The following is a 15,916-nucleotide window of genomic DNA, read 5'->3' on the forward strand; positions in this document are numbered from 1 at the left end:
TTAAAATTTGCTGAAACCGGTTTGGCTCAGCGGTAGAGTGTCCGTCTGCGAACTGAAAGGTCCTGGGTTCAATTCTGGTCAAGGGCATGTACGTTGGTTGTGGGCACATCCCCGGTAGGGGGTGTGTAAGAGGCAGCTGGTCGATGTTTCTCTCTCATCGACGTTTCTAGCTATCTCTCTCCCTTTCTCTCTGTAAATAATCAATAAAATATATTTTAAAAAAATACTTAAAATTTGTTCATGTCATCTTTTTTTTATATGATTTGTACATAAATTACTTTCTAAAAGATTAGAATGACAATGCCTAGTGAATCCTAAATAACCATTGTATATAATTTAGTAGTATTTGTTCAGGATATATTATGTGTTCGTACATGTATGTCTAACCTTATCTTTTCTTTTTTCCAAGTCCTCTATTTCATGAGTAAGTGCTTTTATTTTTTTATCATTCTCAGACAATTCCTCTTGAAGCTTTAGAACTTTATCCTGCATTTCTTTTAAGTCCTCAGCTGAGCGCTCTTTGGTATCTTCAGCAAGCAAAAACTGATAAGCAATATATAAACGACTCAAATGTTCTATTTCCCTCATTACTTTTTGATACTCCAAGTAGGAAGATCTTTCCTGAAAGAGAAATCAGCAATAAAACATAATTCAGCATTCGTATTTTTAAGCAAACTTGGAAAGAATAAAACTACAGCAACATGTATAAAATTTCCCATGACATAATAGAATTTTGTCTTAGACTAATTGATCATGGATTATAAATTTTAAAAAACTTGAAATAACATCAGAACTATGTCTTTTTAGATAACATTACAAGTCTAGTGAATCCTATGTGGCTATTTCTTTTCATTCATAATCAGGCAGTTGGGATTAACACAGAAATGTGAATATAGATTCATAGACTGGGGTTCATAAGTCTATAAAAACAGCATATACAACTATCAATGATACAACATTAATATATTTTTCAATAGTCTAGTTATCCCTCTTTATTCGCAAGGGATTGATTCCAGGACCCCCTGTGGATATCAAAATCTGCAGATACTCAAGTATATAAAACTAGAGGCCTGGTGCATGAAATTCTTGCAAGGGGTGGCGTAGGGGGGAATGAGAGGCAGGGGTCCCCTCAGCCCCGCCTGCACCCTCTTGCAATTTGGGACCCCTTGCGGGTATCTGACTAGCATTGGACATCCCTCTCGCAATCCAGGATGCTGCATACACCAGTGACCATGCTTTTCATACAGGTGAAAGGCATCTTGCTGTTGTATGGGCAGCCACATTTTTTTTGCCCTGATTATAAAAAGTAGTACATAACATGATCCTTCTGAGGCAGTAGTACCATTTTCCCCATCTTATGGATGGAAAAATTGAAGGAGAGAATTGGCTTTGTCACACAGTTATAAGTGTCAGAATCAGGCTGACCACAAAATGTGCAAGCCAGAGTCCATGCATGTCATCGCTGCATCATCCTGTTTTTTTCAGTGTTAGAGTAGCATTGCCAGGCTTTAATTTTTAAATCTAAGAGACTGTTCCCAATATGTAGGGTAGGGTCCCTAGTCCTGGCCAGTGATCAGGGCCAATCTGCGGGGCAACCGCCCAGGCGATTGGGGGTCAGCTCCTGCATTGTCTGCCCCTGGTGGTCAGTGTGCGTCATAGCAACTGCTCTTTGGTCAACTTGTATATTAGGGTTTTACTATTTGGATGGCATAATATAAAGTACTCCTATTACCAAAATGCCTATCCAACTTTCATTCATGTAACTATTCTAAGCACTTACACAATACTAAGCCTGATTACCCTAAGGACCATCTGGGGCACACAAAGTAACCATTAAATTTCCTAATATGCAGACAAAGAAACAAATTCAGAGTAGTTAAATGACCTTTTCATGGTGTTAGATTTAAAAAGAATTTGGCAAAAACACGTGAAACCTAGGTTTAAACTGTAACCTAGTGTTTTCCACTAAGTCATGCACACAGGGGAGGGGGGACCTTCAAAATCACGATGTTTCAGTTTTTCCAGTGACATTTATTCTACTATATGGATTCAGAAGAGCTTTGAAAAATTTCAAATTTTAATAAGAATTTAGTAAATTTCTAGATGCCTAACTCTCAAAATGTGCTATATATGCACCTTCCCTGAAGCACTAATTATGGCATCATAAATTGCCAAGATAGAGAAAACTTAATTATTTAGTTCAATACCTTTCATTTTTCCAAATGCCTTCAAAGTAGTAATTGTAGTGATGGCCCCTATATCCTAGAAGTTACTAAGAGTTCTGTATCTTTAAGAAATGTGCAATTCTAATTATCAAAAAAAAATAAATCTAATTTATCTTTAACAGTGTCTTAAATTTTGGCATGTCATTATCTAAGATCATCCCAAATCATTATGACTTAATAGATATAAAGTACATGTACTCTAGAATGGAAGGCTGAGTATGGGTTACCAACTCTAATCCTTTATCTCATCCCAGAAAATAATCCCTAAAATGTAGTACATATTTCACCCCTATGTATATGATCTTGGATACATCACCAACTGTGAGAGATCCTAGCTTGCTGTCCTCACATTTATATATTACCTCTTTTAATTTCTGAATGGTTGGAGTAATTTCTTCTTCAAGTATCTGAAAAATAAAGGAAAAGAAATATATTCAATATGTAAACTATCATTTTTTTAAGGAGTAATACAGAAGATTAGAAAACTGAAACAAGCGGGGGGGGGGGGGGGAGATATTTCCTTAGAGCAGAGAAACTTTAAATGCAAAATTGACTCTCTTCTCTAAAACTGTTTTATGTAAATTTAATTACCGTCTTAATTTCTTTCAGCTTAGCCTCCTTTTTTTCTATAGTTTTTTGGGCAGCTATTTTTTTGTATTCATACATCCTGGTTCCAGCTGCTTCTTCTATCATGGACAAAATCTAGAAAGACAATTGTATTGTTTTAAGAATCTAAGACAATAAATCTCATTGAAATTTACATTAGTTATATCATTTAAAGCCTTGACCACACTAAGAGCTTATCAAAATAATGGATCAAATGAAGCATAAAAGTGTATAAAAATGTACATGTTAGTCATAACCCTCACATTCCAGAAACATTACTGGCTGTCACTCCAATTCTAACATCAAACCTTAAGCTATACCAGAGTACATTTCTTTTAAAATTGAAGCCAATAATTCCTCACTCCTCTTTTCCTTCAAAGAGATGTCTAAAAAAAAAATGAAAAGTTAACTCCATTCAGCTTTCATTTTAGAAGTTTCTACTTAAAATTATCCAAGTAAGACTTTAGTCATTTTGTGCCTAGAAGCATGAAGCATGGTATGACATCTGCATCCCAACCATGGCACATGCTTCAAGAACTTGGGCAAGTAATTTTCTCTGTGCCTCAGTTTCTTCATCGAGAGTACTGATAATATCTCAGAGCACTGCTAATATAATTCATGTGAAAGGCACTCTGAAAAAGGCAAATATTAATCAATTATAACAGTATAAGAAATGCAATTTTTCCAGCACTCCATTTTCAGAAGCTTTTACTCAGGACCAATCCCTATTTCAAAGGGATTGTTCCTCTGGAACTCACTTTGACTTCTATGTATTTGGCAGTTTTCAAATTAGAAGTTTTTCCTTAAGATGTTATCTAAAGGAAATAAGCACGCCCCATATTCAAACTAGAAAAATATTATCAATTATCAGTCTTATTAGTGCTTCTCAATAACTAATGAGCCTATGTTCTCTAAAAAACATTCATTCCTTAATACTAACTCTTCTCAAGGGGACGTCAAGAGAAAATATGCCTTAATGCCCTAAAGTAATCCATTAAATGTAATGAATTAATTTGAGTGAACTCAAATATTTTTCTGTAGGATTTTTCTATAGGGCTTAACTCTGATATGAAATACCAGTTGAGAAAAGTTGCTTTATACACTCAAAAAATTTATTTTAATATTGGGCACACAAAACTCCTAGAAGGAAGCTTAGATGGTTAGCTTCTTGACATCCTTGCCATCATTATGTTAGAAGCTGCAAATATTACAAAGAAAACTTAATTGTTTGGTTCAATACCTTTCATTTCCCCAAATGCCTTGAAATTAGGAATTGTAGTCATGGACCCTGGTATCCCAGAAGTTACTTACTCTACCAACAACAGTTATTAAGAGCACTGTATCTTAACAATGACTTTTTGGATTTGACACCAAAAGCAAGTGCAACAAAAGCAAAAATTAACAAGTGGGACTACATCAAACTAAATAAACAAACAAACAAACATAAACTTCTGCACAGCAAAGGGGACCATCAACAACATGAAAAGACAACCTACAGGAAAAAATACTTGTTAATTATGTACCTGATAAGGTGTTAATATTCAAATACATCAAAACTCAAAAGAAAAACACACAAATAAATCCAATTCAAAGATGGGCAGAAAGTGTTCAAACATTTTCCCACAGAAGACAGATGGCCAAGAAGTAGATGATAAGGTGCTCAACATTTCTATTCATAAGGAAAATGCAAATCATAACCACAATAACATGTAATCTCATATATTTTAGGATGGCTATTATAAAAAAGACAAGAAATAAAAAGTACTGGCAAGTACATGGAGAAAGGGAAAATCTTGTGCACTGTTCATGGGATTGTATACTGATATAATCACTGTGGAAAAACTTCCCAGTTTGGAAGTTTCTCAAAAATTAAAAATAGAACTACCATATGATCCAGCAATTCCATTTTGGGGTATTTATGCAAAGAAAAAACACTAACTTGAAAAGATATTTGTACTTCCATGTTCAATGCAGCATTTACAATAGCCAAGACATTGAAACACTTAAGTGTCCATTGATAAATTAAACAATGAGGTATATAGGCATACCTCACTGTATTGCACTTCATAGATGTTCTACTTCTTACAAATTGAAGGCAAGACCCTCCACCAGATGATTTGCTTTATTGCAGTGGTCTGGAACTAAACCCGTAATAACACTGAGGTATGCCTGTATATATGATGTAATTTATCAATTTTAAAAAAATGAAATTTTGCTATTTGTGACAACATGGAAGGACCTTGAGGGCATTACATTAAACAAAGTCAGTCAGAGAGAGAAAGACAAATATTGTATAATCTCATATATATTCTTTTTAAAAAACAAAAACCAAAACCAAACTAATAAAGAGAACAGATTGGTGGTTGCCAGAGGGAGGGGACTGGAGGTGGGGAAATATGTGGTCAAAAGGTATAAACTTCCAGTTATAACATTTATAAATCATGAGGATACAATGTATAGCATGGTGACTATAGTTAATACTGTATTTGAAAGTTGCTAAGACTAAATCTTAAAAGTTCTCATCACAAGGAAAAATTGTAACTGTGTGACGATACTAAATATACTATAGTGATCATTTTGCAATATATACATATATATTGAATCATTATGTTGTACACCTGAAATTAACATGTCAATTATATTTCAATTAATAGTTTAAAAAAATCTGTTTAACACTGTCTCACACCTTTTGTTATACATTCTCATTTAATCCTGGGGTTAGGATTATTGACTCCAATTTATAAATTAAAAAACTAAGGCTCAGATGGTTATGTTATAAAATTAAAATAAAATATTGGGCAAATGCTGAAAAAAAAAACTTTCTTTACTAATCATTCATACATAAAATGTTTTCAAGAATAATGGAAGAAAGCATATTAAAAATTGATTACCTAGAAAATTAAAACAATATGTATTATTACTATTTTTACTGTCCATCAAGTAGTTCTCTTACCTCTGGAGGTTTCATATTCAATACTTTTGTGATTCGACCCTGTAAATAAAATGGTAAACTTACCATAATGATAAAAAGTTAAAGGCATACATGTTTATTTGCCCTGAAGCTACTGTATCCTAATACATCAATCTTTTGGGAGTTCTTTATTCTATATCAGGAGTGGGGAATATCCAGCCTGCGGGCTATTTAATATGCCTACGAAATCATTTGGTCTGGCCCTGCCAAAGTATTAGAGGTGAGTTAAATGTTTGACCAAATATAGCAGGCTAATTTTTTTAAGGTGACAATTTTGTATGGCTCGGGAATAATGTTAATATCCAAGTGGCCCTTAACAGAAAAAAGGTTCCCCACACCCATTCTTCATACAATAAAAGATGTTTCTTTTGAGACTTGAAGGTATCTTTTAATTCTAGGGTGATACAAATACAGAAGTTAATGATAGATACAAAGTTAACTCTGACCAGATTTCTGCAACAGTTAATACTACTGATGTAGAATTTGCCAATTCAAAAACAGGCATATCAATAAACTTTTAGCATAATTCTTAAACATTTCCTGGTCTTTTTGAAAGACAGCTCTCCAAAATAATTTCTAGAAATAGACTGCATACTTCTAGGCCAAGGGTAGGAAACTTTTTTCTACCAAGGGCATTTGGATATTGATAACATTTTCGGGCCATACAAAATTATCAACTTAATACTTAGTGTGTTATATTTAGTCAAACATTTAATTAATTCATCACTAATGCCTTGGCAGGGCCAGACCAAATGATTTCCAAGGCCTTATATAGCCTGCAGGCTGAATGTTTCCCATGGGTGTTTTAGGCCTTAAATAGAATAAACTGTAAAATATTTTATTTCAAAGCTAAAATCACCAAAATCATTCAGAGCAAAAAAAAAAACAAAAAAACAAAAAAACAAAAAAAACTCCCCACCTCCAAAACTGCTATTTAACTCTCTAGACAGAATATTACTTAAGATTTAGTTTCATTTGAAGTAAATTTTCAGTTTTGAGGCTGTGATGTATTGAGAATAATTTTATTTTGGTGTCATCAGGATCCTGCCATTGATCTTGCCTTAACTTTCTCAAAGGATAGCTGGATGGGTCAAGTGAGATAATATAAGGGCAAGATTAACATTAATTCTTATTTTCCATTTGGATAAGTCTAAAGAAGAAAATTATTTAAAATTTAATATATATTTAAAATAAAATACTTATCCAATATTTTAAAAGGACATAATGAGACAACATTAAAAAAATTTTAGAGTGAACATGTGTTGTTTTTCTAGTAAGTAACAAAGTAAATCAAGAAAAATTACTTCTAGATGTTCTTCAAAATTCAAATGTATACAACATGTTAGAACACATCAGTACAAATAACTTAAAACCCTATTTCTTAACAAGTGCCCAAACACCAACAGAATAAATAAAAAAAATGGAAAAGTTCAAAAAGAGGCATGTTCCCTAATGTAATACTTAAAACAATAAAAAAAAAAAAAAAAGTCAAAACCATTGTGAAAGAGGTAAAAGGATCAAAAAGAATACCTGCATGATGAGAAAATGAGGGTTGTTAACGTTAAGGCCAACAGAACAAAAGAGATCCTGTACTCTGGTATTGTTTGCATTTACTCCATTGATTAAATATTTATTTCTGCCACCAATGACCACCTAAAAAAACAAAAAGTACTTTTAAAGATACAAACACACACACCTTGAACTAAGATAATAAACTCTCAAATACATTATCATGCATTTGTTTGTTTCGTCCAACTGATAAAACCAATCCTGAGCAAAACCACTCTGCAGGAAATGTGACATAGTCAAGAAAAATATGAGGTTGAGTCAGGACAATCTGTTTCTAATCTAGAGACTTTTACTAACAAGTCATGTAACCACTCACAACCTTCTAATGTCTCTACACTGGTCTCTAAAGCCACTTCTTGCTTTGTTTCCAAAATGTTTTTATTCCTGATCATCCTCTTCCTGCAATTTTTTCCACTCAGAGTTTAACCCCTCTTCCTCTACCTTTTTGTTCCCAAAGAACAAAAGTCAGATATGAAAAAACTAAAGGTAAGCAGTTTGATATCAATCCTTAGAAGATTCTAAAAGGGATTAATAACGATGTGATTTGTGAATACTTGCAAAAAAATATGGAGCTCCAGGATGGGTTCACTAAGAACTTATATCAGAACCAGTTTGTCTATATTCTACAATAGCACTTACATTGTCATTTATTGTGTATGACTGTTTTACTCATATTTTGAGGTCCTTAAAGACAAGATCTGTTTCTCATTCTTAATTCTCCCTGTTATTTCCCAGTGCATTCAAGAATCCCCAGCATACATCAAGCACTTAATCAATACTGAATAAAGTTAATTTTTATTTTCCTGACAGGATTATTAGACTGATAGAACATATATTAATATACTTGAATCACAGACCTAGTACATCTATATTAGTAATTTAATAAAGTCTTTGCGAAAAAATTTTTAAGATATAGACATATGGACTACACGAAGACAGGGATTTTAGATAGATTAGTAGGAGACTTACTGAAAATTCCTAAAGAGTGATTATTTGATGTATGTTTAATGACACAGAACAGGATTCTGTCACATCATAGTCAATGCGTTTTTTATTTGTTTTTAAACCAGAGGTTTCATTAAAGCAGAAAGGGATGTCTATAAATTACATATACTAAGGTGGAAATTAGAACTTTTAAAAATAAAACTTTGACAAACTAAAAGCATTGACTATTAAGAAAAAAGATTTTAAAGGGAAAATATAAGGTCCTGCGTCAGTTTCACAAACCTGCTTGCATACAGAAATGGCAATAACATAGCACACATGAAAAAAATTAGTGCAATTTTAAGTAAATCAGATATGAATTCATAAGGTATTATTAACTCATACCTTATGGGTCATAACATTTAGACATATAGAACTTAAATATTGAAATATGGAATAAATTAGATTTACTCTTTGTACCCTCAATAGAAGTAGGATTAATATATAAAACTTTAAGACAGCACTTAGGCTCAAATTATAGAAAGCTTCTAGTTGGACCTGTCCAAAACCAGAATGGGTTACCGTAGAAGACAGTAAGTTCTCAAGTACTGTTATGAGTTCCAGCAGAGAGGATTCAGCTATGGTTCAAGACTGAAGCATGGCTGAGTGCTTATAATAATAGATGTCTTTTCAAATTCCTTTCAATCCTCATGGTAAAAGGTTAAGATGTGCATGGTCAAATTTTAACATAAGGAAGATATTTTTAAGGAATCTAGTCAGTAGTTAATGCATAAATTTCTCACATAAAACACTCCTCTCCCCAGCAAAGTCATATCACCAAAAAACAGAGCAGGCATGCAAGTTCTTAGGTATCCAGATATTAGCCACTCACCTGCCTTGTTACTGTAATTTCATCATGAACTTCAAATCCTAAAGGACTTTGCTTTTTATCGGAATTGTCAAAGGTGATTGAGACTGAGGCTTTAGTAATACCAGCCTGCCCATTTTTGTAAACTAAATCTTGTAAATTAGAAGCCCGAACCTAAAATAAATTTTAAAAAAAGTTTATCAATTACAAAATCCCATATTGCACAAAATGGCACTAAAAATAGGTTTCTTGATATTTGGAAAACCACCCATGTTATATTATCCACCAAATAACCAAGGACAAGCAATGGGGCCAAGAAAATAGCAACAACCTGAATGAATACATCTTTCCATAGAATTTTTCAACCTTAAATTGAATTGTTTTCTACTCATTTCTTAACAAAAGTTCATATAAAGGTATTCAAGGTATACAGATCTAAGAATTTCAGTATTCACCCAATCCCATTAGCAGATCCTGAAAAGGCATTTTAACTTTGGGGGTGGGGTAGAGGTAGGGGGCACAGAATACAGACTCTGGAATGAGACTGACTGCCTTGAAGTAAGAATACTTGAGTTTGAGTGTTGCTCCAAATAACATAAGAAGATGAACCTTTCGCAACCCATCTAAGTTTCTGGTTTCTCTCCTTAAAAATTGAATAATCATCCCTACCTTTAAAGGGCTGCAGTGAGTAAAAAATGCAAACATTGGCAACAGTTTCCGAGTTCAATGAGGATTTCCCCAAACTTAAGTCCGCAAACATCACAAAGTTTACACTTTACCTGAGACAGATTGGAAATGCCCAGCAAAAAACAAATGGAGTCCAAGATGTTGGATTTCCCACTGCCATTTAAACCAGTGATAGCATTGAAGAGGGGATCAAAACCATTGACCTCAGTCCTCTGAGCGTAGGACTTGAATCCTTCTAGAACGATTGACTTGATGTGCATTTTCACTATTGACTTGAACAGGTAAACCTTTGCTAGGAATCAAATGGGCCACAGAGGAAGTTCTGTACAAACAGAAATAACAACACGTACGTGGGATGAGAAAACCTGGAACCATACATATGTAGCACGTGCAAGACTAAAAGAGAGTGACAGCTCAACAGAAATAAAACAGTAACCTGCCAACCCAAGCTGCTTCCTCTGATGTAAAGCTCTCTTTCTCCAACTTAAAAACATCCAGGCGTTAGTCCTTACCTGGAGATTGATTAAGCCATTAATTCAACCTGAAGTCAACTACTTTTCCAGGCTTATCTTTCACCGTTATAATACAGAAAACGGGCTACAGATCATTTCCCATGCCATTCATTCCCTTTGCCCAGACTGTCCTCGCCCACCCACGTCTCTGCCCACATGTCACCTTACCAGAGGTCCTCCCCGGCGTCTCTATCTAAACCCACTTTGTAGCACCTCAACCCATGCCCCTAACTCTGCTTTCTTTTTCATTCACTGAACTTAAAGGCGACACTAAACAGTATTTATCTACTCATCTATCCAACATATCATCACGGATCTTTGCCTCGTATCCCCGGGGAGCTCCAATATGCCTGAATGCAGGGGAGTGGGTTGCATCAAGAAATATTTATTAAACACAAGAATCCCACATATTCTCCAGCCTCTTGCTACCACTCAGGCTGTTCCCTTGCCTCGCCAGGCCTGTCAACACTCCCCCGCCCTACTCCAAGGCTGGATAGGAACTGGCCATTCTGCCAGGAGCCCTTTCGTCCTAATTTTAGCCTGAAGTCCCTTCCTGCCGCTCTCCCCGAGCCCGGCCCCGCGGCCCCCACCTGCTGCAGGGATGCCAGGCTAGGCCTCGCCGGCCGCGCGCCCGCCCGCCCGCCTCGCAGCTGGGCCGGCCGCCCGCGCTCGCTCGAGGCCCCCACACGCTCTTCCTGCTCACCAGGGCGGAGAGCGGGCCAACCTGGCCCCACTTCGGGCGCCTAGAGTCCGGCTCCCACCATGGCAGAGGCAGCCCTCGCTCCGGGTTCCGCGTCCCCGCCCGGAAATATTTATACCTTTGAATTTCGGCGCGAGCAAAGGACCCCGCCTCCTCTGCTCAGTCCATTGGCTGATGCCTAGGAGATGCCTGACTTGGAGGGTTCCACTTTTCCCTCCCACCGAACAATCAGAGTGACAGGGAGATAGGGAAAGGGGTGGCGACAATGTCAGCCCCGGGAACGCGATGGCTCGGGCCTGCGGGCTGAAGGAGCGGGTGTCATAGGTGAAGGCCGGCGTCAGGCACACGTCGGGCAGCCCCCGCCTTAGCCTCCGGGCCTCGCGCTCCGCTGGGCCCGCCCCGCCTCGGGCACTGCCCGGCCGCCGGCCGCGTCCCGGAGGCCCCGCCCCCTCCCGGGTTTGGCGGGCTGGGCGGGCTCGGCGGCGCCTACAGCTCCTGCCTCCGAGCGGCGGGGACGGGAAGCTGGAACCCACCGGGTCGGGTCCGATTCCTCAGAACAGGAAGCTGAACTTTGGATCGGAGAAGGCGCCGGTCCCTGGCTCTGCCCTTGGCCGAGGGTCCCGGCGGCCTTTCCTTCTGGAGTTTCCTGTCCAACGGAACGATTCCATTCAACCGGCCGCCGCACTGAGCCCGCAGGAGAGATTGTGTGGGCGGGCAGTGGGTGCCAAGCTGCTCTAAATCATAAGCAAAGGCAAACTAACAGCTCAGAGAATTCACATGCTTCCCACAGCTAATATTCCTTGAGCTCTGGGTTCCCAGGGTTTTTAAAAGCTGCTCTCCCCGTAGCCACAGGTTGAAATGGGTGATGCTGTGCTCATTTTACACAGGAGCAAACTGGGTCACAGAGTTAGGCACCTTACTTATTCCAGGTGTAAGTGGAGAAGCCGGGGCTTGTTCCCAGCCAGCCTGCCAGAGCGCGCACTCTTAAATATTTATTTCTTTTATACAGTATATATAATTGACTTTTAACAGGGAGGGAGAGCTAGAAACATCGATGAGAAAGAAATATGGATCAGCTGCCCCCTGCACACTCCTCACCAGGGATGTGCCCGCAACCAAGGTACATGCCCTTGACCGGAATCGAACCTGGGAACTTTCAGTCCAGTCCGAAGGCCGCTGCTCTATCCACTGAGCCAAACCGGTTTTGGCTTAAATACTTACTTCATAGTTCCCCCTCCATTCCAGGAAATCCAGTGCCACTAGTGCTGATGCGTATTGTTGCCCCCCCGCCCCCCCTGTCCTGTGGCTCTGGTTGAGTGTGGACCTATGAACCAGGAGGTCACGGTTTGATTCCCATCAGGGCCCATTTCGGGATTGCAGCTCCCACAAAGCCCATGCTTGTTTCTCAGCATTGATGTTTCTATCTCCCCTCCTGTCTCTGAAATTGATTAAGAAAATACACACAAACTGGCTTGTTTACCTAGAGTGGGGCACATTGATACCAGTAAGTTATGTGGGCGAAAAGGGACCCCATGCTAACCTAACTCGGGGAAGGCCCTCGTGGAGGCCTTGCAAACTCAGAGTCCTAAAGTCACCACAAAGGATGGTCTGAAATTAACACCTTTCAGTAAAAAGCCCTTGGTAGTCAAGTCCCAGGCCAGTATCTTCCCTGACAAAATCAACTTAGATCTTGACTGAGCCTATTGTCTTTGTATCTAAGATAACCTACCTGTGGAAGGTCAGGGTAATCTGTAACTTCCCTTTTTCTGGACCCCTTAGGGCAGAGTCCACAGATTCCCTCACTGTTATTGCTCTCTGTGAATTGTAGGCTGTTAACTATCCTGCACCTACCAGTGTAAAAGAAGCACTGTGTCTATCATTTTTCTTTTTATCCAATCCCAGAGGTCTCCCAGCAACCCTTTTGCTTTCTCCCCTCTTCCTATTCTAACTATAGATTTCATGTAACCTACTTAAGTCTCCACCTTTGGTGGTAATTTATAAAAACGACCATTCTCCCGAGCATTATCCCAAAAAGTTGAGATTCTGCTTCCCAGCAATTGTCCAGTCTGGCTCAAATAAACCCACAAAAATTCTTTACAGGTTGTAATGTTTTCTTATGTTAACACTTAGGAAGAGCTTGGTTTGAGAGAGCGCTGTGGAGCTATATCCTAAGAAATAGGAAGGAGGTGAGGAGAGTATATTTTAGGCCATCCATGGCGAATTCCTTTGTGGCTGGAGAATGGCTTTGCAGTATTTGACATCAGTCTTACATACACTACCAAATTCTCTGAGAATAAAAGAATTTGTGTGTGTGTGTGTGTGTGTGTTTGAAGGTCAGTGGAGTTGTTTAAAAATTCATTTATTTACTCATATCTCACCTCCGCCTGTAATGTCAACCATTACGGCCCTAAAACCAATTTAGTTAAGCAGTTATTTTTGTTGACCTTAATTCCTGCATCCCTTTCACTCCATAGCCATTATTCACTTGTATTGATTCTATTTAATCTTAATGTATTTATTTTCAATTGTGTACCCTTCATTTCATCACTGTGAATAAAGAATCTTAATTTGCCAACAAACTGCAATTGAATTTTTTTAGGTTGTGAAATTATTCTTATTGGGTGAAAATGTAAGTGTAAGACAGATATAAGCCTTTGCACTTGTTTAATAGATTAATAACTAGCTGATATATTTAAGATAAAAGGAACAAACAAATGTATACAAATGCACTTTTGCCAAATAAAGGCTTCTGGGTAGTTACAAGAATATACACATCTAACTAACTCCAACTAAAAGTATTTATTAAAATGAAAATTGCTTATAAAGGGAGAGATCTGTATCAATGTTAGTGCATACCAGAAATACTAAGGAACTGTTAGTACAGATGGCTTGAAGAAATCATTAATGGGTGAAGTATAAGTCTGCTTCCTGAGATCACAGGAAAGGGGGAAGACCAAGGCACTGATATGCCCCCCCCCCCCCCAATTTGGAGAGGAAAGAACTGTTAAGTAAAAGTAGACTATCCTGTATGTGTATAAATAGAGCACTATTCTTTTATCACCATGGATCAAAAGCTTTTGAAAGCTTCAACTGTGGCAGGCCAGAGGAATCTTGTCCTTGTAAAGTCTAGAGGCCCGGTGTATGAAATTCATGCATGGGGTGGGTGGTGTCCCTCAGTCCAGCCTGCACTGTCTCTAATCTGGGATCCCTTGAGGAATCAGACCTATTCGGGCAGTTGGGCATCCCTCTCACAATCCTGGACTGCTGGCTCCCAACTGCTCGCCTGCCTCATTGCCCCTAACCACTTCTGCCTGCCAACCTGATCACCCCCTAACCACACCCCTGCCAGCCTGATTGATGCCTAATTCCTTCCCTGCTGGCCTGATTGCCCCTAACTGCCCTTCCCTTCCAGCCTGGTTGCCCTTAACTATCCTCTCCTGCAAGCCTGGTCCCACCCAAATGCCCTCTCCTGCAGGCCTGGGTACCCCCAGCTGTCTTCCTCTGCAGGCCTGATCACCCCCAACTGCCCTCCCTTACAGACCTGGTCCCTCCCAACTACCCTCCTTTACTGGCCGTTTTGTGGTGGCCATCTTGTGTCCCTTGGGGGTGGCCATCTTTTACTACAAGGGTGTGGCCATCTTGTGTGCTGGAGTGATGGTCAATTTGCATATTAGCCTTTTATTAGATAGGAGGATACCATTAAAGTTATAAAGTGGAACCTAGGAAAATATTTGATCTCCTCCAGACATTGGGAGGGGTCCTCTTTCCCAGATGCACTTTCTGAACTTTGAAGCCCTAAAGTAGCTTTTTAGGGTCCTGGGTGAATCTTTACTTCTGGAACTTATGGTTGACCAGTCATTCTGGTCATTTTGCTGTTCAGTCGCTGGGATTTTATTATATAGGGTTTTGTGTCTTTAATCAAGTTAAATATCTTTATTTTATCTTCTCTTTCAGATTCTTTTTTTCAAGCTTTTAAGTTCCTAACTCAAAGATATAAATGCTGTTTACAACATTTGCTGAATCTTTACTCATAGCGATTTATTTCCTCCCATGGTGCTGTTTTGGGATGGGGTAGTCTTGTTTATGGGAGTCTCTTATGCCCTAAATTGTAAATGAGTCCCTACAGAGCAGTTATGTATTTGCTTCTGCCAGAGTTATTGGCTCTTAAAGATCTCAGAGCATTGGTAAATTATTATTTCTGTTTGTGGTTCCTGAATTATGCAGATATTGTAAATTTATATCAGTTGCAAGCCTGAGAACTTCCTTTTTATTGTTGTTTTCTGTTATTGATCTTGGTATGTAATTAACATAATAATTATATTTTACTAAGTATATCGCTTGAGTTTTAAAAGGAACTTCAATCTGTTGGGGAACATACGAGACTTGGTTGGAAAGTTTGTAAGGAAGACATTCTGATAAAAGGCAAGTGTGTGGAAGGCCGCCTGCCCTATTTAATAGAATTCCAACTTAGGGGAGACTTAGGGGAGTGTTGAAGGCAGCACCCCTAATTATTCCTTGACTTTTGCAAACAAGTCTGTGCATATGTAGACCTCAGTGTTTACTGGAATCCTTATGCTTAATACCTGGATGCTCTTGCCTAGTGGACAATGTAAATACATTCTCCTCCCAAGATTACTCACCCTACAGATTGTATCTAAATATTAAAATTCCTATAAAAGCCTAATGAGGCAGGCAATCAAGGCTGCCTAGCTGCTATAGCCAGGCTGTCCCTTAGCCTTTTCTTTCACAGTGAAACTGTTGGAATACTCTGTACATTCCTCATTAAGGGGCTGCTGGTGACCCCTGGCATCAATCAGCTATGTTGGAGGAGGTCTTCTCATTTACTTTTTATGG

The 15,916-nt window shown here is 38.5% G+C and overlaps 1 protein-coding gene across 1 annotated transcript in view; it reads right to left on the reverse strand.

Annotated features, from left to right (window-relative positions):
* The window catches only part of SMC2 (structural maintenance of chromosomes 2), a 51,983-nt gene extending 40,788 nt beyond the window's left edge, over positions 1-11,195 (reverse strand). The window contains exons 1-8 of the mRNA XM_045579948.1: positions 11,066-11,195; positions 9,943-10,172; positions 9,188-9,337; positions 7,333-7,455; positions 5,785-5,823; positions 2,817-2,927; positions 2,588-2,632; positions 388-621 (exon numbers count right to left, since the gene is read on the reverse strand). Coding sequence (XP_045435904.1) covers positions 388-621; positions 2,588-2,632; positions 2,817-2,927; positions 5,785-5,823; positions 7,333-7,455; positions 9,188-9,337; positions 9,943-10,110 — 870 coding nt within the window. The 5' untranslated portion in view covers positions 10,111-10,172; positions 11,066-11,195. The remainder of the gene's footprint in view (positions 1-387; positions 622-2,587; positions 2,633-2,816; positions 2,928-5,784; positions 5,824-7,332; positions 7,456-9,187; positions 9,338-9,942; positions 10,173-11,065) is intronic.
* Between the last annotated feature and the right edge of the window lie 4,721 nt (positions 11,196-15,916).

Source organism: Pipistrellus kuhlii, unplaced genomic scaffold, assembly GCF_014108245.1.
Source record: "Pipistrellus kuhlii isolate mPipKuh1 unplaced genomic scaffold, mPipKuh1.p scaffold_m20_p_12, whole genome shotgun sequence".
In the NCBI taxonomy this organism is placed as follows: domain Eukaryota; kingdom Metazoa; phylum Chordata; class Mammalia; order Chiroptera; family Vespertilionidae; genus Pipistrellus; species Pipistrellus kuhlii.